The sequence below is a fragment of the Chinchilla lanigera genome, unplaced genomic scaffold (genome assembly GCF_000276665.1).
Source record: "Chinchilla lanigera isolate Chin_1 unplaced genomic scaffold, ChiLan1.0 scaffold00073, whole genome shotgun sequence".
NCBI lineage: Eukaryota > Metazoa > Chordata > Mammalia > Rodentia > Chinchillidae > Chinchilla > Chinchilla lanigera.
The window spans coordinates 2669087-2693693 of record NW_004955474.1 but is presented as its reverse complement, the minus strand read 5'-3'; the positions used below and the strand labels follow the sequence as shown (position 1 = coordinate 2693693).

At 42.2% G+C, this 24607-nt stretch overlaps 1 protein-coding gene across 3 annotated transcripts in view; it reads right to left on the bottom strand.

The window, feature by feature from the left end:
- Positions 1-24607, bottom strand: part of Klhl8 (kelch-like family member 8) — a 57625-nt gene that overhangs the window by 16923 nt on the left and 16095 nt on the right. For 2 of the 3 annotated variants that reach the window (XM_005401340.2, XM_013502771.1), the window contains exons 3-7: positions 17515-17871; positions 9475-10023; positions 8223-8409; positions 4534-4677; positions 4110-4221 (exon numbers count right to left, since the gene is read on the bottom strand). In XM_005401340.2, coding sequence (XP_005401397.1) covers positions 4110-4221; positions 4534-4677; positions 8223-8409; positions 9475-10023; positions 17515-17730 — 1208 coding nt within the window. In that variant the 5' untranslated portion in view covers positions 17731-17871. The remainder of the gene's footprint in view (positions 1-4109; positions 4222-4533; positions 4678-8222; positions 8410-9474; positions 10024-17514; positions 17872-24607) is intronic. The other variant, XM_005401341.2, reaches the window with a different exon arrangement.

Here is a 24607-nt window from a genome sequence, read left to right as displayed (position 1 = left end):
TTTTATACAACGGACTCAGCCATAAGAACAGATAAATGTGAGACATTTATAGGTAAATGGATGCGCCTTGAGACCATGTTCTTAAATGAATAAATGAGGACACATATACAAATACTTCACTGTTTCTCTGGTGTGAGAAACTGAAAGTGTAAATAACCAAAACGTGTAACAGAGATTATGAAACAGGAAGAAACTGTTCAAAAGGAAAGGGGAACGAGGGAAGCGAGAGGGGGAAAGAAATGAGGATAAAATGGAAACAAAGCCTTTGTAAGTAAAGGCAAGAGGAGCTGAAGGGAGGAGAGGGGAACAGGGAAAAAAGAGACACCAAGATGTATCACGCACAGGTACAAATTCCCTATGATGAATATGTATAAAATCCCCTATGACCGTTATGTGTCTAAACTGTATGAATGAACTTAATTGTAAAAAAAAACAATTTGGAGGAATACAAATGATAAGCAAACGACGTGACCAAATAACTGCAGCTGCATTTTTTTTTTTTTTTTGGTTTTTCTTCCGGTACCGGGAATCAAACTCAAGACCTTGCCCTTGCCAGGCAGGCGCTGTGCTGCTGAGCTAAATCCCCAGCCCCTTCAGCTGTATTATTTTTATACTATTGTATAGCTATTGTAAATGCTCAGGATTTTTAAAAAATTAAAGCAATTCAACTGCTATTTTGCTCGGCTTTCCCCCCTCATTTTAATCCATGCATTGAAATTTAACTATCCCATATAAAGCAAGCCTTAGTAAAGTATTAAAGTGTCATTTGCAGATAACGACAGGTAACAGTACCTTTTAGGACTAGCTTTCCCCCCAGGAGTCTTTCACCTAAGTAGAAAAAAGGCTAAAAATATTTTTAGCAGAGCTCGCTTTTAATTTCCATCTTACCTTTCATACTTTAATACACAAAATCCAATAATAAAAAAAAAAAACCATGTTGTTAATCAAGAATAGAAAGCTGGCAGGTATGTACTCTGACGCAGAGCTGTTAAAAACTGCTTTCTGTGTGGGGGTATTTAATTAGTGGGGGGGGTCAAACTTGGGGCATCCCACCACTGAGCTACATCCCAGCCCTAAAGATTGCTCATTTTATTTTTTTTAATTGTCATTTTAATGACAAATCATTTTTAACTTCTACAGAATGGTGCTTAGTTTTGCAACTCATACAAGCTGCAATGCTGGAGCTTAGAGTTTTTAGCTTTGGCTTGCTTCTTTTAACAGAACTGCAGTTGATAGTCTCTTCTGTTACTTCAATTATTATTCTCAGCCTTTCCAATCTTTGCTGTCTCTGCTGAATTTTAAATTTGAAAAGAGGAAATAATCGGTAACTTCATCTTCCATTTGGAAGAAAATGCATATGTGATGTTTCCAACATACAATGTCAGTCAGTGGGTGGAACTACAGTATATTTCATTGCTATTTATTACAGTGAATTAGAAATAAACATTTATTCCTTCTGCTAGAACAATGTACATCCCTTAAATCGTCCAGTTGCTCCTCCAAGTCCTCGTCTCTGGACCCAAGCCCTTCAGCAGTCTGTATGAGATGTGGCTTCAGGCGTCTCGCTGCCCTGGCCGGCCTCACTTCCCCCACTGCAAATCACGGCTCTCAGACCTGCACCCGACCGAGTTTATGCCTCCCCCATACACTTTCTTTTCAACTTAAGGACATGTCTCACTGCTCTAACAGATTAAGTGCATGATAAAACAGCCACCCAAAACAAATTTTCTAAAATGTACAGAGTCTAATCCTTTACTCCCATGCCCAAACTCATGGTACCCATCCCGCATGAGCACAGCTGCAGCTGTGCAAAGACCAGTAGAAAGAACATTAGGACTACAATCTCCCTTTTTCCAAAAGCTCAACTGCTTTTCTCCATGTGAAACACGACCAACCCGATTTTTCACCATGCTGTACTGGTACAATTGATTTTTTTTAAAAAATCAAAAAGTAGGTTATAGCATATTACTCTAATTTTGATATTTGTTAGATTTTGTGTGGTAGATTAATAACTGGAGGTCAACTTGTAACACCCAGCTGAACGAACCGGCGTGGTGTGGGGTGTGGGAGGCCCACCTGGGGATTGTTGCCGGCAGCATAAGAAGCAGACCTGGAGAGGGAGAAGTTAGGTGCTGTTAGGGAGCCATTGTTTCTCCTGGGGCTGTTGGTTCTCCTGGAAACGCTTGTCACGCTGGTTTTCCTGATATGAACTCAGCTGTTCTCGATCGCTGGAGGAGCTCAGGACCTTGTCACTGACAATGGCTATGGTTCACTTTGGGAGAGCTCTAGTCCTCACTTTGAGCATCGCTTCCTGGCTCCAAAGGGGAAGAAGGTGCACAGCTCAGTCTCCTGACGAAGCCTGCTGCATTGGCTTTCCTGATGGGAACTCAGCTGTCCTCATCGTCAGAGGAGCTCGGGACCTCCCTGTTGCTGAGGATGCTGTGGAACTTTTCAGGGGAGCTCGGGTCTTTACTTTGAGCGTCACTTCCTGGCTCCAGTGCAGATCCCTCAGCCTGCTAGCACAGATCCTTCATCCCGCGGGCACAGACTTTCTAGATTCCACCACTGACCTGGGGCCTTTCCAGCACTGTGAAATACGCCTGCATGAGACATTGTCATGGGCTCTTGGCTACGGTTGGACTCAAGGGAGGCACTGTCATGGGCTCTAGGTCTTCAGCTAGACTCTTGGAGAACACTGCCGGGGGATCCAGGCCCTCAGCTCAAATCTTTGGGTCTTTAGTGTGTGGACAGATTTCCTGCACTCTTTTGAACTTGACTCTTTGGGTGACTACTATAAAATAATCCTATAAATAATGTGCCCTGTACTGTAGTGTTCTCCTTGCAAACCCCAACGACAACACTTTGTCTATTATATATTTGGTCTACTTTATCACTGTTGTTTTATGGTGTCCTAGCCAAGCCCTCTACTTCTAAGCTATGCCCCCAGCATGATAGAACAACCACCCAAAACAAATTTTCTAAGATGTACAGGGTCTAATCTTTTATTCTGTTTTTATGTTTGTTTTTTGAATCCTGATTGGATTCATGTTACTACCCTTCCTCCTTTCAATTTGACATTCTAGTTATTAATAAAAACGTTGGACAGATTACAATATAAATCAGGTAACTAAAAATCTTCTCCCTTTTTGATTTATCTATTTACCAACATATAGTTTAATTTACTACAGATGAGAATTTGAGATATTAATGTTCATGTCAAAGTCATTAAAGAAAACAGAAATTGAGACATTTTCATAACATAATAAAACATACGCACTTTAGTCCTAAAGTTAGTGTCTTATTTAACAGAGAAACACTAAAAACATTCCACTAAGACCAGAAACAAGCAAACACCTACTGCTTCTTCAATTAACTCATACTGTATTAAGTTATCAGCTAATATAATTAGACAAGCAAAAGCAAGCAGAAGCAGAGGCATGTGTGGGAAAGTCGGCAGAGTCTGAAACTGTCTATGGATTATTTAGCAGCACCGTAACTCTAATACCAACTTCAGTCGCTATACAACGGCTGTGGGAGAGGTCAACGTCACAGGAGGCTAAGCGGAGGCCACGTATGGGGCATGCTCTACCACGGCACCGTGAAAGGAGGATGAGGCCAGAGAAGTCTTTGCAGGCGGGGGCTGCCCTGTGCACTGCGGCCTCCCCGCAGCATTCTGACCTCTATCCCTGCGGCTAGATGCCAGCCACAACCTGCCCACGCTCAAGTTGTGACAACCAAAGACGTCTTCAGACCCCCACCGAATATTCCACAGAGAGGGAAAATCACCCTCACCTGAAAACCACGAGGACCTGGAAACTCCAGTATTTCAGTGAAACTTTCTAAACATATAGAACTATCTCAAACAATACGTTTTTTTAAAACAGAAATGCTTAAGTAGAAGCTGTAACGACCACTATGCGATCCCATTCCTAAAAAATATAAAAAGTTGTAGCAAACCTTCCCTTTGGATACTTTAACAAGGGCTGGAGAGGGGGCTGGAGAGGGCAAAGTTCCTAGAACTTGCGAACAATTTTACAATAAGGCCTTCTCATTGGAGGCAGCTTTATTTTCCAGCATCAGTCAGCTCAGAAGGGTCCGGGCGGATCTACCTCTTCGTGTTCATCGAGGCCTTCATCATCCACTTATTGGTGAGAGGGTCAAACATCTCCATGCTGCCCAGGTGTTCGTTCCCGTCGTGTCCCCCCACTGCATACACTTTACCTGCAAACCGATAAGCACTGTAACTGGTTCCAGCAAACACGGGTGCTACTTACACACGAACACACATACAGCTGGCATGCCATAATAATCCCCAACAACTGCCACTCTGCTCAGAAGTATGATCAATGTCACTCCGTCAGTCAAATGAGAGCCAATATAAGCTTTCACTGATCACTACCCAAATACTCTACTGACAGACTGAAAAGTATTTTACACTTTACCCATTTTCTTAGGAAAAAAAGTCTCAAAGTTCAAATTTTTAAAAAGAGCACTGTAATCAGAAAATGTGGTCTTAGCCAACTGCAGACCCACCTTCCACAGAGATCACACCCACATGTCGCCTCCGGCTGTTCATCTCGGGTCCAAAGAACCAGCTGTTTGTGTTGATGGAATAGCACTCAATACTGCGAAAGGGGTCGCCAGATCCACCTCGACCCCCGACGCAGAACAGCACGCCTAGGGGGAAAGCCAAGATCCAAATCAGAATTACAGCTTTCAATTCTTTTTTTTTCATGTGGAAAATATTTAGGAAGTCAGAATTCTGAGTAATGGTTAAAAAGAAAAAAAAAGATGAGGTACTGGATATTTGATGTGGCATTACTAAAATCTAATCTAATCCCCCTCCCAAGCCCCATCAGCTTTCTCATATCCCATTATAGAAGATTTACATCCTCACTCACTCTGGAAAACTGCTCTTGCTTAGGTCATAACAAAACCTTTATATAATTTATTTTTCCCCCAGTGCTGGGGACTGAATACGGGGCCGTCACACGGGGCTACAACCCCAGCCCATTTTATTTTGAGACTCAAATATGGGATCCTCCCACCTAGGCCTCCCTGAGTAACGGGATTCTAGGCCTGTGCCATGACGTCCTGCTTAATTCCTTTTGTTGTGTTGGGCTTGTTTGTTTGTTTGGTACCAGGAACTGAACTTAGGACCTTGCGCTTGCCAGGCAGGTGCTGCGCTCGCGGTTTTTTTTGGTTTGGTTTAGTTTTCTGAGGCAGGGTCTCATGTGACCCAGTACAGCTTTGAAATCTGCATGGATCCTCTTGCTCCAGCCTCCCAAATGCTGGGACTACAGGTGGATCACCAACATGACCAGCTTTGTTGCTCACTGAACCCAAATATAACACCTGAGGTGTATCGCCCTGTATTTTTAGAAAATCTTTACTTTCTTGCTGCCTATAATATTAAGTCTCCTTTAGGCTCCAAACATTTCCTCTGTTTTCTACATCCCATTCCTGGCCCATTCCGCACATAATTTACTAAACTAACAACACAGGTAAAAGTCATCCCTTGGTTTTAAATCCCATCTCCAGGATACCGTCTCCCCTATTTCTATTTGCAAGCTACGTTTCTACTCGATGTCCCACAGGCACCTGGGCCAGGACGCCTCCGCTCCCCGCCGGCTTGGCCTCCCAGACCTCCCTTCCCTGCAGGGCGCTCCCCTGCTCCCTCTGCCCCGCCGCAGTCTCCGTTCTAGGCTGTCACCCACGCAAAGTACTGCACGCACTTTTCCCCTCTCTCCACTCGGAAGTCACTGCTCTCAGACTGCCAACAGAAAAATGTAACTAAAGGCTTTTGGAGAACATCACTGAATTGTACACTTGAAAATGGTTACAATGTGACTTTTATGTTATATATTTTTACCACAATTTAAAGAAAAAAAAACTTTTCATCGGAAACTTTCAGAATTATTTGAAGGGCATAAAACACATTGCTGGGCCTGGTTCAACATTAATACTGAGGTTAACCTTCTCTATAAAACCTTTTATGACCCGAGATAAGAATCACCACTCTTCCTTGTGCACCGTTCTATACAATGCTCTGACTACAGTACATCAAAGCACCTGTAAGACTTCACTCAATGCCTGTTTCCTTGGGCAAGACTGCAAGTTCTCCCAAGAGGTCTGGCTGCATTCTATTTGTGTTTGCATTTCCAGTGTCCCACCCAGATGTTTAATGTTTGCTGAACGACCGCACAAACGAACGACTACACTTCCGCAATCTTTTTCAACTAATTCAATATTTTAAGTCAGAGTGTAACAAGGATGGGCCTAAGACAGAGTCAGTTAAATACAAAGAAAACAGCACACATGCGAGTGAAGAGCTAATTTAAGACAAAGAACTAGCTGCGCTTGAAAGTGTGAAAGTAAACACAAGGAGGATAAAGTTAAAGAGAGAAGATAAGGATCCTTCCTCCCCAGAAGAAGGTATGCTAAGTGAGTTGCCAGCTGCTCCCTCACCTCCCAGCTGGATTTGGAAAACCTTAGAAATCCAGACTAACCGGTTTCCTTTCCTTTGAACTTGGATTTCCACCTAAATAACTGATGTTTTTAGACCCTAAGCCCACAAAACCACCTGCTGAAAACAACTCTGCTTTTGTGCACAAGGCCCAAACAAGACGGGGCCCACTTCCAGAACCCCCCACAGGAGCCCCCAGCAGGAGCTCTGGTCTAGCTCCAAAAAGCGCTCTCCTAGCCTCCTCCTTCCGTCTGTGATCTTCTTCTTCCCCGCAGCGGGGCAAAGAGCTCAGCTTTGTACAAAATTAACTGTCTCAGGAACAGCTTAAAGTCAGAAGGGATTTTAAAGATTATGTAGTCAAACTGTTTATAAACAAACTGAGGCCTTGAGAAGTTAAGAAATTTGTCTTGAATTACAGATATTTAACAGTACTGCTGGAGGTGTAACCCTAAAAGGTAGCCTCATCTCCAATTATGTTTGAAGTGGAAACTAGTATTGGAGCCACCAGTCACTCAGAAACATGGTATTGGGGCTGGGGATTTAGCTCAGCGGCAAAAGCGCCTGCCTGGCAAGCGCAAAGTCGTGAGTTCGGTTCCCGGTACCGGAGAAAAACCAAAAAAAAAAAAAAAAAAGAAACATGGTATAAAAGAAAAAAAACACAAATGACGCAGAAGTGAAAGCATCGGGATGCAAACCCTTTCCCTGTTATTTCCCGGTATGGCTTCTGCATACTTTTAACTTCTCTTACCTCTCAACCTCCTTACCCATAAAATGGAGCAATGTCTATCTCCTAATGAAGGCTGAATCCTTCTTTAATCTGTTACACAAAGTTCTTGTACTCATGCGAAATGACGTGTGTACCTAGCATATCCTTGCATACAATTGACACTGCTAAGGCGTTGGCGTCAAATCTCAACATCCAGAGCACTCACCTCACATTTATGAGGGTTCAATTCCCAACACTAAAACAAACTGGATTTGAAGAATTTTATCTTCACCTTTTCCTGATATTACCCAGATAAAATCCTACTAGCTCCACAAGTACCGTCTTTTATTATTCCTGTGCTATCACAGATTCTATTGAGTGATAACTCTGAACAGGCAGCAGAGGAAGTCTCTACTCCAAGTTCCTCTTCCGGAACTGCAGGACTTACATGGCTTCAGGCCTCAAATACGCTTTGCTTTATAAATATAAAAAATGCACATAAACACGAACCACTCTCCTGAGAAAACAGAAAACCTAAAAATTATGGCAAAGGTGAAGCTCTATGCCTCCTAAAATGTAAGACCTTTAGATTCTAAGAGTCCAATATGATCCATTACACAAATGATACACATGTTTAGTGCCTTTTTTTTGATTTTGTAAAATGCAAAACCAAATATTTAAACATGTGTCAAGCTCTACCTTGGCACTAAGGAGATGAACCTATGTAATACACTTACCTATCTTTGAAGAACTCAAATTCAAATAAAAAAAGTGTTCCAAGGCACTAGTAGCAGAGCTAATTCTACCCGAAGACTGAAGGAGGAGCTCTAAGAAAGACCGATTTCAGAGCATAGGACCTATCCGTTAAGGCTTCTTACAATTTTGGTCTATTGGTTAAAGCTGTCTATATCATATATAGCAAGAATTATGAATATATAAGCTTATTTGCCAGTTGTTACTTTAATCAGATGCAAATTTATTTGGACATATATAAGCAACTCTGAAATACATCAAACATGTTTCCAAAAGAATTAATCAGTGAGTGATTACCTGCAGTGTGCTTCCTTGGGGTAGTCCGAATGGAGTATTCAAAGTCAGGTATGGCTCTGCTACTCAGATGAAGGTGATAATTTCTTGCTTCATCCAATAAATCTCTACATTTTAGATTTTGCTTGACAATCTGTTCTTTCGCCACTACACCCATAAGAAAATCAACCGGCAATAATGGCAGACGAACCTAAGATCATGAATAGTAGCAATGTAAAATGTAAATAGTAACAAAATAGTGTGCTCGTCATTATCACAGCAGTATGTTCTTTTAAAAAGTCATCTAGGATGGGAGTGTTAACTCAGCGGCAGAGCACGTCAGCATGTGCAAACCCTGGATTCCACGCCCAGCGCTCACTACAAGAACAAAATAAAAATACCGCTATAGGCACTTTAAAAATATCAGTCTAATTATAATCACACTTTGAATAGGGTTACTTCTCTGCCTATAAATATCTAAAATGAGATCAGTGGTAACTATAAGCAAGTCTGTTTTGAGTTTTAAAATTTTATAATGCTAATGAGAAATTATTAAACATTGGCATAATTATCAAATTTCGAATTTTAACAAAGTATTTAATTTTTAAAGAATAAATAAATAGAAATAATCGTCTTTTAAGTAGTGTCGTTTTTCTTAAAATAAATCAAGTGTGGAAGGGGAGAGTGGAGGGACAGAGAATAGACGGAAGTAGAGGGAAAGAAAATAAAGGGAAAGACAAGACTCAGAGCCTAACGGGCCTATTTGTTAGCTCCCTGTCCAAGTGAACAATTAAAAATAATAAAAAATACACTTCTAAGGGTGAACAAAGCCCAACTGATGAGGGAGTAACAGTATCTCAGAAAGTAAAGCCTGATGTCTTATGGTTCTTTCCAGAATAAGTCTCTATCCATTATAACCATATTTTCATGAGCAAGTTAATTCAATAAAATTTAGAAATTTCATTATAAAAGTTATAAATTACTTTGGATTATTCTCTCAGAACCATTTTTATTAGCGTAAATATAATATTCATTACTGCAACCTCAAAGGAATATTTTACATCTCAGGTTAAAAATCATTCACATGTGACAAATCCAGACTATCTTTCAACAGTACAGGAAGTGAACACGGCAAAGAGCTACACCGCTTCCGTCATCACACACATCGACGTCTTCTCTATTCCGTCAAATAAACTGCACCTTCCATAATAAACAAAACATACCGAGCTGCTTTCACTTCCCCACACATCCGTGCACTATCTCCCGGCGGCCCTACCTGCGCCAGGGTTTCGTCCAGCCACTTGGAGTGATGCTGGGGGTTGGCGAGAAGCCACTTGATGGCTGCGCTGTAGACCTGCTTTTCGTTCTCAATGTGCAGATCGCTGGAGGATAGAAGCTTGTGCAGGTGCTGGGGCGACACACTCACGAAGTCCTCGCACTCCACGACCTCGGTGAAGTGTTCGCAGGCGTACTGGTCGGCCATGTCCATGAGGTCCGTCCGGTTGTGGCTTTCCGCAAAGGCCCGCACTGCTAGGCAGTTGGAGGGGTGGAAATGCAGCTTCATGTACTCACAGCAGGCTCTGGCCACCAGTTCCACCTGCAGGATGCAGGCCGCATATAAGAGAGGCTGGACGTTGTCCACGGTCAGTGTGAGCCGCGAGGAGTAGACGAATTTCACCAGGTCCTCCATCGCGTCGCCATCAAAATCTCTGATCTCAATCAGTGTCTGCTTGGCTTCTGCCATTTCAGAGAGAAACATGGCTCTGAAGTAGGGAATAACACAAGCCAGGGCCAGCTTGTGACAGGAGATGAGCTTTGAGCCAACCTGTTCAAAACAAACCAACAACTGCATTGTAATGATACAAAATCAGCTTCGGATCAGCATAGAGCTTACCCTGCAGGAGGGACAGAAACTCCAGATCATTCAGAGCATTGTTTTAATAATGCAATTCTTTGGTCACTTACGTTCGGTCTCGGCCAGTTTCTAAACTCTGGCAATTTTCTTCTTCCAACCACTTCTCTGTATCTATAATGTTCACAAAATGAGCTATGATTTTTCAATGTTATCTCATTTCTCAGGAGCACTTTGTGAGTTACTGAAAACAGTGGCACACATCATTTGGCATTTATTCCATGCCAGGCATTTTTAAAGTGTTTTTCATATACTAAGTCAACTAGCCCAACACCCCTATGAGCAGGTACTACGTACTACTATGCACAATTTACCAATCAGAAGATGGAAACACAAAGTAAATACTATCTAGTAGTATTTACTAAGATCTCAGCTGAGGTGTTTACAGCGTGTTTACATTTCTTTGAGATGATATATCTCATATAAAAGCAGTAGAAATAAAACACTGAAATGTCACCCCGTAACTGTTCAAACATTAGCGTGTCTAATCGTGTGCCATTCAAACACAGTAGTGAACGTCTGTGCAACTGAATCTCATTCCACCTTCTTGGATTTCCCACAAACTCCTATAAATAAAAATTCTGTCTCAAAGACTAGGTTCAATATGGCCATGAGGGCCGAACTGTACATGTGTGAACTACTTTCTGCATGTGTGCCGTGCTCTAGGTGTCAACTCAAGAAACACTTGCCAATTTGACTAATGAAAACATTATCTTACTGCTCAGCTTTCTTTTATTAAGATTAAATCACTAATACATTTTGAGCTATTGTATTTTATGTACTATATTATTGCTTAGTTGTTTGTAATAATATATACATTTAGAGTATTAGGTGTTTGTCATATATATATTTTAAGCTCATCGTCTTTTTTATCGTTTCCTTGCAAATATTCTCTTCCTATTGATTCTTATAAAGTCAAATCAGTCTTATTTCTGATCTCTTCCTTAGGTAGCATGTCATTGTCTGAAATGGGAATTGTAGAGTTGCGTATTTATTTCATATATTCCTTCTACAACTTTTGTGACCGCCATCCCTTCTTCGGGGTACTGAGCATTGAAGCCAAGTCCCCTGAATGCCAGGCATGTGGTCCAGACCTGTGTCCCAGCCTCTCCTATTGAATACAGTTGTTCTCCAGTCTTCCTAGCACACTGTCGTAAATAATTCAGAAGAACTACGGCACTATTTTAACAATCCTCCAATTAGTGTTTTGGTTAGATAACAAGCTTATGTGTCGGTGTTTGGCAACTTTAGAATGAGATCTAAAGAGGCTTGAGGAGCATTCTAATGTACAGAAGACATTGCTTGTAGATGTTCCTCACCCAAGAATAAATATCACTTACTTCAACAAGTGTAAGATGATCATTTCTTTTCTATTTAATTTTTAGACACAATTCACCAGGTAGGAATTTGATTCTATGGAGACTCAGCTGTAACACATAACCACATAATGCTTCACGCGTCTTCAAATTCACACCGCCCCAAAATGGGATCTGAAATCCGACACTAAGCAATTTTGAATCACCGACAATATTCTAAAAATTATTTGAACATGCCACCAATGGAATTAGTTTTCAAAGAAAATATCAATTAATCTCATATGACATAAATCTATTCAATTATATAACTTGCCAAAACTCAATTACACACTAGTACTATACAATGGGGCTCTGCAATTCCCACAGGACCATTATTTAAACACTGATTTTACATCTGAATTATATAAATAGATGGCCAGCAAGTTATTTTCCTGTTCACTTGCATAGTATTTTGTCCCACCACAACCCTATAATTCCCTGATTCAAATCTGAAATGTGATTATTCCTCAGACACACACACAGATTTTCATGTGTCCTTTTAGAAAAAAAAAAAAAATCCATCTTCAAGAATATCTGAACCATATGTATGAATATGAACATCCAGAAATTTGACTTTTTAATGCACCAATTCTTCCCTGACGTTACATAATCTCATTACATTCTTTAAAAGTTTATTTCTATGTGTTTTTCTTTGGTATGTAAAAATAATTATCTATTACCAAGAACATTTCATCAGAAAAGAATTGAAGTCTAAAGATTAAAAAATACACAAATTTGGTGTTTAAAACTGAATGAAAAATACACAAGCTACAAAGTATTATACACTACTATATGATTTAAATCACAGATACTATATTATACATATGTGTCCTTGCTATTAATGAATTTTCTAATTTTTTTCTTAGGTGAGTGAACATGAATAAGGTACTAAGAGAAAACCATGTCTTAAACTGAAGTAGTAAAATATGGAGAATATCAACTTTAAAATACAAATTATTAAATAAAACCTTATGGGCTGGGGATGTGGCTCAGTGACAGAGCACTTGCCTAAACAAAACCTTGAGTATTGTTTCATGTCTTGGCTGTCACGGGTCAAAATACGACAATACCGAGGCTTTTAGGTCAGCCACGCATAGGGCAAAGCCAAGCATCCTTTGGTCCAAGCAGGAAAACTGCATAACCAACTCAGGGGACATCTACTTGAAAACAGTAAATGACCTGCTGAATAATAAGGTGAAATGAACTAAAAATGACATGAAGAGAATACAAATTAACAAAAAAAATTTAAAATTCCACTGACTATCAATTCTGACTTACAGAATAAACCTGTCTCTTCGCCAACTGTGAAGGTGACTCCCTTTTCCAAGGGTGTTTACCTGACTTACATACATGCTGAACATGTGAAATCCAGAAAGTACAAAGGAAAACACACCAATACCACTCAATGACTGTCGATCTGTTGGTGTGCTTGCTTCCGAATTTTCCCTATGGATTTTGAAAAGTAACGGAGATATTACTGAATGTGTAATCTTTTTTCAACTCTCTGAAACCTTCTGTATTCTCCTATTTATTGAAGGTATGCTATTCTCTACAGCACATATAATGTGACTGACCATCCTGATATTAGCCGTTAGATGGTTGTTAATTTTTCCATACTTTAAATGCAAACAGTATCTTAGAGGAGAGTGTTTTTTGGCATTTCAGAATATCTCCTTGAGGTAAAATCTGAAAAACAAAATTAATGAGCCAAAAAATAAACTTTTTACAGCTGGGCACACACAATGCCAGCCTGCCTGCCAGAAACACGGAACCAATTTACACACCTGCTAACAATGTTTGGGAACGCTCCTCCGTCAAAATTTCAAAAGCAATAAACACATGTTTTAAATAATCAATATGCTAACAAGTGAACAACTGAATTGATTTCATTTTACTTCTTATCTAGTACTTTTCCAACGTGTGGTTACTTTGTGAACTCTTTTTCATGCACTAGTTATTTTTACAGTGCTTACTTCATTTCTAGGTAATAATTTTATAGTCTAACAAGGATTGTTAAAATCATGTAAGAACATAATAAAAATTTTTAAATCATGAAAGCAAACAAAAACTAAAGTATATTAGGTTGAGAAGTTCTAGTTGTCCTACTTAACAGCACTCTCACCAAGTGTTTGAGACTACACTGAAATAAGAACTACAGAAAAACCAAAGTCTAACAGAAAGACAAAAAACAAACTTCTACCCAAATCTCCTATCATAAATCTTTGTAAGTTATATTCCAATTTTTCAATTTAATCCCTTCTAAATTTTCTCTTTTAACTCAATTAGCCACTTTTAAAAAATAATCCACTAATTTTAATCCACTGATTTTTTTGGCCCCCAAAAGTGTACTTTCCTGCGTAGGCCTAAAATAGAAGAGAAGTTAGACACATGTCCTTTACTACACTCGAGATGATGTCTGGATTTGTACTGAACTGTTACATATTCACAACCATCTTCGCTAACCTTACACTCCATCATTTAAATTCCTACATAATAGAAAAGAGCAGTTTAGAGAGCATTTGGACAGTCAAATAAACAAGGATCTAGGAAGATATATATTTAAATTCTACCTTCAGAGCAATATGAAGAAGATCAAAATACTCATTTAATTTGCTGAACAGGCAAAAGTAAAGCCAATCATCATTTAATATAGACTATCAAAGAATCCTTAACATATAATGCTTGCTAAAGACAGGATCACTTTCTCCATTATCATCTGTACTTTGTCATGCCTGTGCTGAGGTCTTACACTTCCTCTGAATTCATGCTAAAACTTAACCCCATGGTGGTGACGTAAGAGGTGGTGACGTAAGAGGTGGTGACGTAAGAGGTGGTGACGTAAGAGGTGGTGACGTAAGAAGTGGTGACGTAAGAGGTGGGCCGTAGGGGAAGTGATGCATCACGAGAGCTCTGGCCTCAGGAATGGACAGCCTCACTTCACAGGGCTGCAGGCACTGGACCATCCCTTTCCACCAGCCCGCCCGTCACCCTGTAAGGACAGCGTCCTTCTCGCTAGAGGAGGCACAGCAAAGTGTCACCTCAGAAGCGGAGTGGCCCTCCCCAGACACCAAATCTGCCAGTGCTTTGATCGTGAGCTTCCCAGGCTTCCCACAGTGAGAAGAACAGCAGATGGTACTGTTGTGGCAGCACAGACAGACTAAGACTGCCTCTGCTTCCCCAGGAGTCCACCGTTACCGCGGAGTAATTCGTCCACTTCAACCTTGCAGGCAACGCACTCTCCTAGTGCAGGCTGCGTATCTTGTTTTCCTGCAGTCACTCAGAGCACTGACTGACTCTATCTGATCAGGTGGAAGTTTCAACAGCAAATAATTATGCCATTTAAAACCACTGAAAGATGTAATAGGTCCTACAAATATTTGCTTTCGAAAAATCACAGAAACAAACATTCTCAAAAAAAAAGGAGCCTGGCTGGGGTTTAGATCAGTGGCGCAGTGCCTGCCTGGCAAACGTGAGGTCTTGAGTTCAATTCCTGGTACCCCCCCCCCCCAAAGGAGGCAAACCACATAAATGCGATCCGCTCAGGGGGCACGTCAAGGGCGGGCGCAGGGGTGGTGTCCCCTACTCATCGCATCACCTTCTTCAAGCAAATTTAACCCTGATCTTTGTAAGGAGAATGACAAATCCTCAAAGTACCTACAATGCGAGAAAAGCACCCTTGTGAATGCTTTTTCACTGACCTTTAATGCGTAACCCAAGCAACGAGTGCCGTGCAAAACCCTTTTGGGACAAGCCCTCCTACCCTTTCTCCCAAAAACCTGGTGTCTTAAATCCACTCTCCCCAGGGCTCAATGGTAGAGGGTGTGCTTATACACGAGTTCAAGCTCCAGTACACAAATAAAAAATTTAAAACAAAAGCTTTTCCATATATAATTTTAGAGCTGCTACTGGATATATAACTTTAAAATATTTTCAGTCTCCAGCATGACAGTACACCTAGGTAATCCCAGCTACTCTTGGAAACAGTACCGTTTTACAGAACTATCATAATAGCTGGTATCAGGTAGTACGGGCCAAGCAGTTCTAAGGGCTTTACATATAAGAACTCATTGATACCTCACGAAAAATTAACCATCATCCTAATTTTACAGTTCAAGAAATAAAAACAATGGTCAGTCCTTAGTGGAGTGTTTCCTGTTCCTAAGACTTCCGCCACTGCTTCAAATATAGTTAGTCTCCACCACAGATTCTCCTCAAGATTTTCATTTCAACTGACTGCTGACACTGTCCAACTTCCCCTACAGTAGCTACATTCGTATCTTTCACTTAAGCAAGTTCATATACTTTTCAAAGAGTATTCTGAAATCCCAATTTAAAATTTGTAAAATTAACAATATTCTAAGTATTTTCCATACAATCACTGGTATGTTGACCCAGTAATTTAAATTCAAATAATGTATTTTATATTTGTTTTTGCCAAGACAGTATGGTTTACTAACTTTTACACTAAGATTAAAAATTAAACAATGCCATTAAACATAATGTATCACATGGATCATACAGCTTAAATGTTCACTAAAATATGTATATACCTGGCTAAATTTCACACAGAACTAGTAGAACTACATAATGTTTTTCTTCTGAATACTTTGGGGCCTAGAAATACTTAGGAATACCATGAATTTCAGGAAGGGGACTACAGATCAGTTATCCACAGTAGAACTCTACATCCCTGGACGTTCTAGGCTTGAAACTCAAAGCCTGTGTTTTCAATTTACAGCTCTTTATTGGAAGTCTTCTGATCTGATTCTCCAGTTATACCCTCTCTCATCACTGAGACACTGTGAGCTCTGAGAACGTGTGTCATCAGAAGTAGCAAAATCGAAAAGGTCCCAAAGGGGCGAACTGCACGTGGAGAATAATGCACGGATACACACGAATCATCAAACAAAACCAGCACCATGCAGGGCACTTCAGTGCGGGAAGCCCTCAGCACACTGGCTGCCCACTGCTCTGTCATCTCTCCAGTGTTAGTAAGACTGTTTAGCAAAGCAGCAGGATCCTGGACACCGCAGGCAAAGCTCACTGAAGACTTCTCGCTGAAGTCCAAATAGACTACAGCTATTCCTTGTATAAGATCACGTTTAATGACTGTTCGGACTTATGACCCAGGTGCACTGTTCAGACTTACAACCCACCACTCGGACTTATGACTGTTTTTTTGGTACAGTTCTGTAAATCCTGTTTATACAGCCTCAGTGTCTTTTTGTACACTTGGTTTTTTTTTGTACCGGGAATCGAACCCATGACCTTGTACTTGCCAGGCAGGCGCTGCGCTGCTGAGCTATATCCCCGGCCCACATTTGCTTATACGGTACTGTAATTTTTGCTGTTTGTAACATACAATACAGTACTGTAGTTTTATGTTGTTATACATGACAGTACTAAATGTAGGAGTTATGCAATAAAAGCAAAGTTGTCCAGTCAGAGTTTCCTTTGATCATTTCTTTGTTCTGAATATTGCAGTATACATAGTATATACAATTCCTCATTTAGGGACCAATTCATTTATCGACCTACTTGCAGGAACGGAGCTAGGTCATTAAGGAGGAATGTCTGTATTTCATTATCAGATTTTTAAAATCTCACTTAACAGATGGTAACAATGAAGCAGAGGCCAAACTACTAGAATAGTGACGTTCAGTAGAACAGTCGTATAGCTGTAACCAAAAATTCTTTTAAGTAATCAAGTAAAAATCAAGATTTTTTTAATTCACAAGCTGAAAGATGATATGGTAAACATTCATTTATAGCAGTTTGTTGCTCTAGGGTTCCAAAACTCTCAGAAACTGAATGAACTAAAAATTAACGAATACCAACATCAAATTAGCACATTAGCTCATGTTAACCTTTTTTATTTACCCTCCCTCTTGTCCTTTTCCTTTCGATAAAATGTGCCTGAGATTAAACTCACTGCAAGCTTAAGGAGTAAGGACAGCACCAAAATGTCGACACGTGGGATTACAGAAACCCACGTTTGTTTCGGCACAATCCACTGAGGGGGCCGCGGCAAGTTGGACGGGGGCCCCACCTTTAGTGTGACGTCACAGAGCTCTCCATTTTCGTAGAAGCGCAGGAGAGAGTTGTGGAAATCCTTCCAGGCTTCATTAGCCTCAAAGGTGAAGGCGTCCTCCCCGTCACAGTCGCTCACTGAAGACCTGCTCTTCACTGGCTGCGGCTGCTGCCTTTTCCCCTTCGGGAAGTGATTCCGAGCTGATTTCCCGCAAGTCACCGATTCTGAAGCCATTTGTAACTCTTCTTTTAATGTAGCTTTCTTCTCAAATACCCCATTTATGCTTTGTTAAAAGGTGAGAAGACACAGGGTGGCAGCCGCTAATCTTCGGAGTTTTTAAAACACACTGAACCGCCACCTCCCACTTTGCTGAGACTGAAAAGCACAAAGCACACATAAAGACAAACCAAAAAAAAATTACCACTGGTAACTCGCCTTCATCAATATTACTAATGTAAAATAACCCTATCAACCATTATTGGAAAAATACTAATTTTATGCTGTTTATGTCACATAATTTACTTCATCAACTACTTCATAACAGCAGAAGAATTTCTTTAAAATTTAATCTGAGAACAGTTCAAAAGCTCATGACCCAGTGCTGGACATGGTGGCGCATGCCTGTAATCCCAGCACTCAGGAGGCTGAGGCAGGAGGATCGTTGTGAGTTCGAGACCAGCCTGGGCTACAAAGTGAGCTCAAGGCCAGCCTGAACTGCATATCGAGACCCTGTCTCAAAAAGACAAACAAACAAAAAGCTCATGACCCAGTCACCGTGGTTGGTGGTATATGCCCATAATACTCGCACCCCAGAGACTGAGGCATAAGACTCCTCGAGTTTGAGGCCAGCCTGAGCAGCTAAAAGAGTGACTGTGAGTCAAAGAGCACGTGACTTTGAGATACAGAATGCACTGCGTTCAAGAAGAGAGGCTATGAACTAAAAAGTTTAAGTTTAGAAACTTTATTCAGTGATGCAAAGGAAAAGCAGAAAGGTTATTTTGATTCAGTGAGGTCCATGCCAGATTGTAACGCCAGGGCACGGTCCCACCATTTACCAATCACGTGGCCCTGGCCAAATGAGAGCTCGCCTAAATCTCAGGTATCTCTGCTGTGAAAGGGGGATACCACTTTACAGGAGTGTTCTAAGAATCAGACACTCTACAGCCAGGTACAGGAGCCGCAGCATTGTAATATGAAGACCTCGTTTCATTTGCATGTTTACATAAAATTATTAGAATTTACATATAAAACCAAACATCATTATCAAAGAGTATCTGATATATATCCACGCCATCGGTAATCCTATGCTACAATTCTACTTTGGGGATAGGAACAAAAGATTCTAAGGAAAAGCAGCCGTTCCACCACTTCAGCTGTTTGATCTCTTTAGCAGGCTTTACTAGCTCTCACTTTCTTCATCTACGAACACGAGTACCTATCCTCTTCCAGGACTATCCTGAGAAAGATGTGAAAAACAGCAGAGCATTTATAAGTGCTCAGGAAACTCTGAACTATGTTTGCAAATACTGGTGCTTTTCGAATAGAAAACTGCACACACATCATGCAGTTTTAGAAATTTAAACTTTAGACCTTTTGCTTTTCTTATTGGTAATCTCAAAATGTCCAGCTTTTGACAGGAGCCAAAACGGTCACTATAAGATTACAGCATGGCGTTATTAATAGCTTCCTAAGGTTTCTGCGGCAGATGTGGGCTGGGGAGCTCAGCTGCTGTGGGAGAAGGCAGCCGGCTAACCCTCCACTGCAGCACCCATGAGCTGGGCCCAGGCTTCTGTCTCGGGAACCGTGAGGGCACAAACATGCACAGCTGGGGGCTGGGGATTTAGCTCAGCGGCAAAAGCGCCTGCCTGGCATGCGCAAGGTCGTGAGTTCGGTTCCCGGTACCGGAGAAAAACGAAAAAAAAAAAAAAAAAACACGTGCACGGCTGGAAGCCACTAGGTGTGACGAGCTACGGCACACGGTGGAAACGGAATCGCAGACACTGCTACAGCTTGGTCCCCGTGCCATCCCCACGGCCCAAGGATTAAGGCTGGGTGGCCAGGCCGCACGCCGCTGGGGGTGCAGGAACCTTCCAAAGGGGGGCACTGGGAGGCTGTAGATCAGCAGGGGAGGCGTCTGGGAGGACAGCGGGACCCTGGCCCTTCCTCCGCCCCTCTGCTCTGTAGGCCCAGAGGCACTGGGGCCAAGCTGAAACCTCTGAGCTATGAGCCAAAGAAACCTTCTGTCCTCACAAGCTGATCAGCTCAAATACTCTGTTACAGTGACAGTGGCTGACGAACAGACACCCGCTGTCAGGTCTACAATCGTGACTGAGAGAAGCATTTACAGATCACGTGGTAGGCATCAGCCACCATAACAACTTTTTAAAGTTCTCGTTTCTGCTTCAGAATCAATAAAGAACAAACAGGTAGAACAGATAGGAAAGAAAAAAAAAAAAAAAAAAAACCAGCACAGCAAGGGATCAAGATCTTTTTCCTGTAGAGAAGCAGAGTGAACTGTCTTAGCTATGTGGCCCACATGGTCCCCATCACAGCTATTCAACACTGCCACTGCAGCATAAAAGTAGCCAGAAACAAGAATAAACGGCCAGAGATACAGCTCAGTGGCATAAGCACCTGCCCGGCAAGTGCAAGGTCCTCAGTTTGATTCCTGCTACCAAAACAAAACAAAACAAAACAATAAAAAGCCACTTGACTAAAACATGTGCAGAGAACTTGAACAGACATTTCTCTAAAGAGGATACACATTTGTGTACGGCCAACAAGCACGGGCAATCACAGTCCACATCACTAATCCTGAGGGACATGCAGATCAAAACTGCGGTATCACCACGTACTAGAAAGAATGAAAGGAAGGAAGGAGGAGGGAGGGAGGGAGAGGGAGTGCATGACAGTGTGCTCACTCCGGGAATACTTGGAAACCCTTCACACTGCCAATGAGAGTGTAAAATAGTATACCTGAAATGGAAACTGTATGGCATTCTTCAAAAATTTAGGAAGAGAGTTACAACAGATCCAGATATCCACTTCTGGGTTATGTCTGAAAGAATTAAAAATAGACCCTCAAAGAGACAGTATTTGGAAGCCGGGAGTGGTGGCACACGTCTGTAATCCCAGCACTCAGGAGGCTGAGGCAGGAGGATCGCTGCGAGTTCGAGGCCAGCCTGGGCTACAAAGTGAGCTCAAGGCCAGCCAGAGCTGCATAGTGAGACCCTGTCTCAAAAAGACAAAAGAAAAAAAAAGAGATAGTATTTGCACATCCACATTCAACATAACATTATCTACTCAAGAGGTGGAAGCACGTAAATGTCCATCAATGATGAGCAAAAAACATGTGGTTTATCTACAATGGAATATTATTCATCCTCTAAAAAAGGAAGTCCTATCACTACAACATGAATAAACCCTGAGGACATTATACACAGTAAATCAAGTCAGACACAAAGAGACAAAGACTACTTGATTCCACCACATGAGCCATCTAAAATACTCAGAAAGTAAGATGGTCTCAATGAATGGATAAAGAAGATGTGGTTTTTTAATGCAATGGAGAACTACTCAGCCATAAAAAAGGATAAATTTGTGACATCTCTAGGTAAATGGACACACCTTGAGAACATAGTCTTAAGTGAAATAAATTGGACATACATATATAAATACTGCATTGCTTCTCTGGTGTGAGAAACCAAAAGTGTAAATAAGGACCAAATGTACAATAGAGATTGTGAAATAGGAAGAAAATGTTCAAATGGGAAGGGGAACTAGGGAGGGGGAAAGGAAAGGAAAAGAAAAACTGAGAAAAGGAAAAATGGAAACAAAGCTTTTGTTAATAAGAAGGGGAAGGAGGGCTGAAGGGAGGGTGGGGGATGGGGAAAAACAGGACCAAGATGTATCACGTACAGGTACAAATTCCCTACGAATGTGATCATTATGTGTACTTAAAATGTACCAGTAAACTTAATTAAACAAAAGAAGTAAGATGGTGGCTGCCGAGGGCTGGTGATGGGGGACGGAGGGGCTGCTGTTCAGCGGGCACAGAGCTTCAATCTGCAAAGCAGAAACGCCCCAGCGATCTGCCGCAATGTGCCCACAGATAACCTGACTGTATGGACCCCTGAACATGGGTAAGATGCGGCCACGTGCGCACTTGGGTGTGGCTCAGTAGTACAGCATGTACTCAGCATACACAAAGCCCTGGGTTGGAGCCTGAGCACCCCCGAAAGAGTTAAGATGGCAAAATTTTTGTGATTTTTACTACAACTGTTAAAAAAAGACACTACGGAGTTGGGAATAGTGATGCAGCAAGTGATGCAGTGATGCAGCTCAGTGATGCAGCAAGTGCCTTGCATGCCTGAGGCCCTGGGTGTGCTCACCAGCACCAGGGGAAAAAAAACCCAAAACTAAAGATACTACATGTAATAGAAGGGTAACTATATCTTATCAAAAAGATGTAGTTCTCTATACCAACACACAGGATATTAAAAGTGCAAAAGACACAAAAGAAGACATGACAATACTGAAAGAAAAGAACAGAGCATTCCACAAGTACAACCAAGAGATTCCAACCCTCCCTTTTGGTTACAAAAGCAGCTGACAGAGAATCAGCAGTGCTGTAAAGGAACAGGGCGCGATGCCCTGGGGCACTGACAGAGCACTTCTCCTGGCAACAGCAGATACACACTCTTTCCAGTGAGCATAGCACGGCGCAGATAAACCGCGTCCTAAATCAACAAACACTTCCCAAATTAGAAGACATTATACACTGCAAAGCATGGTCTCGGACCAAAAATCAATTAGACCAGAAGTGATAAAAGATAACGGCCAAGCGCAGCCCCATGTGCCTGCGGCCCTGGAAAATCAAGCAGGGCCTGTCCATTACAAAATCCCAGGACTGCGCCAAACAACCGCCAGCAGCTCCTGTGAAGAACTTCTCGCAGGCTCCCACGAGATGCGGACTGCGTGCAAGGACACAGACGTGAGGAGGCGCCTCCTACTGCGACTCCTCACCGTGGCCTACGTGTGTCTCCCAGGCACAGGGCGCACTATTATTTTTGCCTTTTGTCCTCTTCTCTTACGGCCCGAGCTCGTTCTGCAGAGCCAGTTTTCCCCTCCTCGCTTCACCCCTTGTTTTTCAAATAAACTTTTGGCACAGTTCAGTGGCTTGTCTCATCCAGCTCCTTATCTGAGGCAAGAAGGACCTGGAGTGAGTTTAACCAGCGAACCATTTCTAAAGGAACTACTCCACAACGCTAGCAGTCAGTGGTGGCTGGAGCACCAGGGGTGCCATGGGTCAGAGTGTGGTACTTATACGGCAGCAGTGGTGGGACCTGTGACACGCGTGCCGCAGGGGGCTGTTCGTATCACTGAAAGGTTTAAAAGGTTCACCATCACAGCTAGTTCCTCAGGAAATCGAGGTGAGAAGATGCGAGTTCAAGGTAGCCTGGGCAACAAGGCCCTGTTGAAAAACAAAACAAAACAAACAGAACTCCAAATGCTTGAAAATCAAATACACTTTTAAATAAACCATGGGAAAAGAGGAAATCTGATGAGAAATTAAACAACACGGGTGTGGGAGGGGTGCTGGGGATCAAACCCGAGCCTCGAGCATGCTAGGCAAGCCCCTGATCATGGACTTGACCCAGGTCCAAAAGACATGCTTAACTGAACAAAAGGAAAACAAAATTTGTCTACATTTGTGGGACACGGCTAAGGTAGTGTTTTAGGGGAAGTTCAGAAAAGTAAATGCTCATTTTTGCAAAAAAAAATGTTTTAAAAATCAATAATCTAGGCTTTTCTTTTAAGCAACAAGGGGGAAAAAAATGAAATAAACTCAAAGGAAGGATATGCAGATACAAAGCAAGAACCAGTAAGATTGAAAAGAGAAAACAAAACCAAGAGCTGTTTTTTTAAGAAAGATCAATATAATAAATATCTAGCACGATGTTTTCATCTAGCAAAAAACACTGGCCACTGTCTAGAATCAGGGATTTTAAGTATTAAAGAAAGTAATAACAGCTGCAGTAATATTTGGGTCCGCTGTAGGGTGGCTTTTGGTAGTTTCTGAGTTTTGGGGACTTGTTAAAACTTGGATGAATCTTGAGGACCTTATATAAGTAAAATAAGCCAGACACAGAAAGACCAAAACTGCTTCAATCCACTTACATAATATTACCATACTGCTAATTTAGACTACTAAATGGTGGGAGATATCTGAATGTTACTATACTGCTAATTTATTTAATTCAGTCATAGTCAGAAAAACAATCTCCAAGCTCAGACTGTTTCATGAGCAAGTTCTACCAAACCTTAACAGAAAAAAATAAAACCACTCCATAAAATCTTTAGAAAATGGCACAAAAAGTAAAAATGTACATCAGTGTCCCCCATGCACACCGACATAGAAAGACCACGAACACCAGCAGTCAGGAGACACGCAGGAGGGCGGGAGAGGTGCCGAGTCCACGAAGACCAGCGAGCACAGGGCGCGCGGTGCTTTGAGGTGAGCCGCTGTGGGGAACGCGGAACAGTGAGAGACGCTGCAACCGTGGGGACTGAGACCCGGGCACAGCACAGGAAGGGAAACAAAACGCCCAACACCTGCCCGCTGGCGCTACGCGAAGGGTCTCCCTCTGCAGGTAAGGGTGCAGCGAGGCCCAGAACACTTACCAGTGCAGACACTGCCGGCAGAGCAGCTGACAGGGTCACAGGCCCCGCAGGCCCCGGGCGAGTGCTGTGGTCCTCACAAGCCACAGCACTGCATCACGGTCCTCACAGGCCACTGGAGAGCATCACAGTGCTCAGAGGCTCGCAGCTCCTTAGGAAAGGAACTCAAGACCTGCACCGCTGCCTCGCGTTGGAAAAGGACCTCATACTTCTCCCTGCACACAGCCAGGAGCCCTGGAGAGAAACAAGCCCTGTGGGAGTGTAGGCTGCCCCAGGGGTCAGAAAGCCTGCATATTTCCACCTCTGGGACACAGAGACTTTGCACTGCACAGCCAGAGTAAGCCCACCCCGCACAGTGCAGGCCCAGCCCCCTGGGTGCCTGTGCGGTAAGACAGGGCGCCGCAACACGGAGGGACACCGCGTGGCCCTC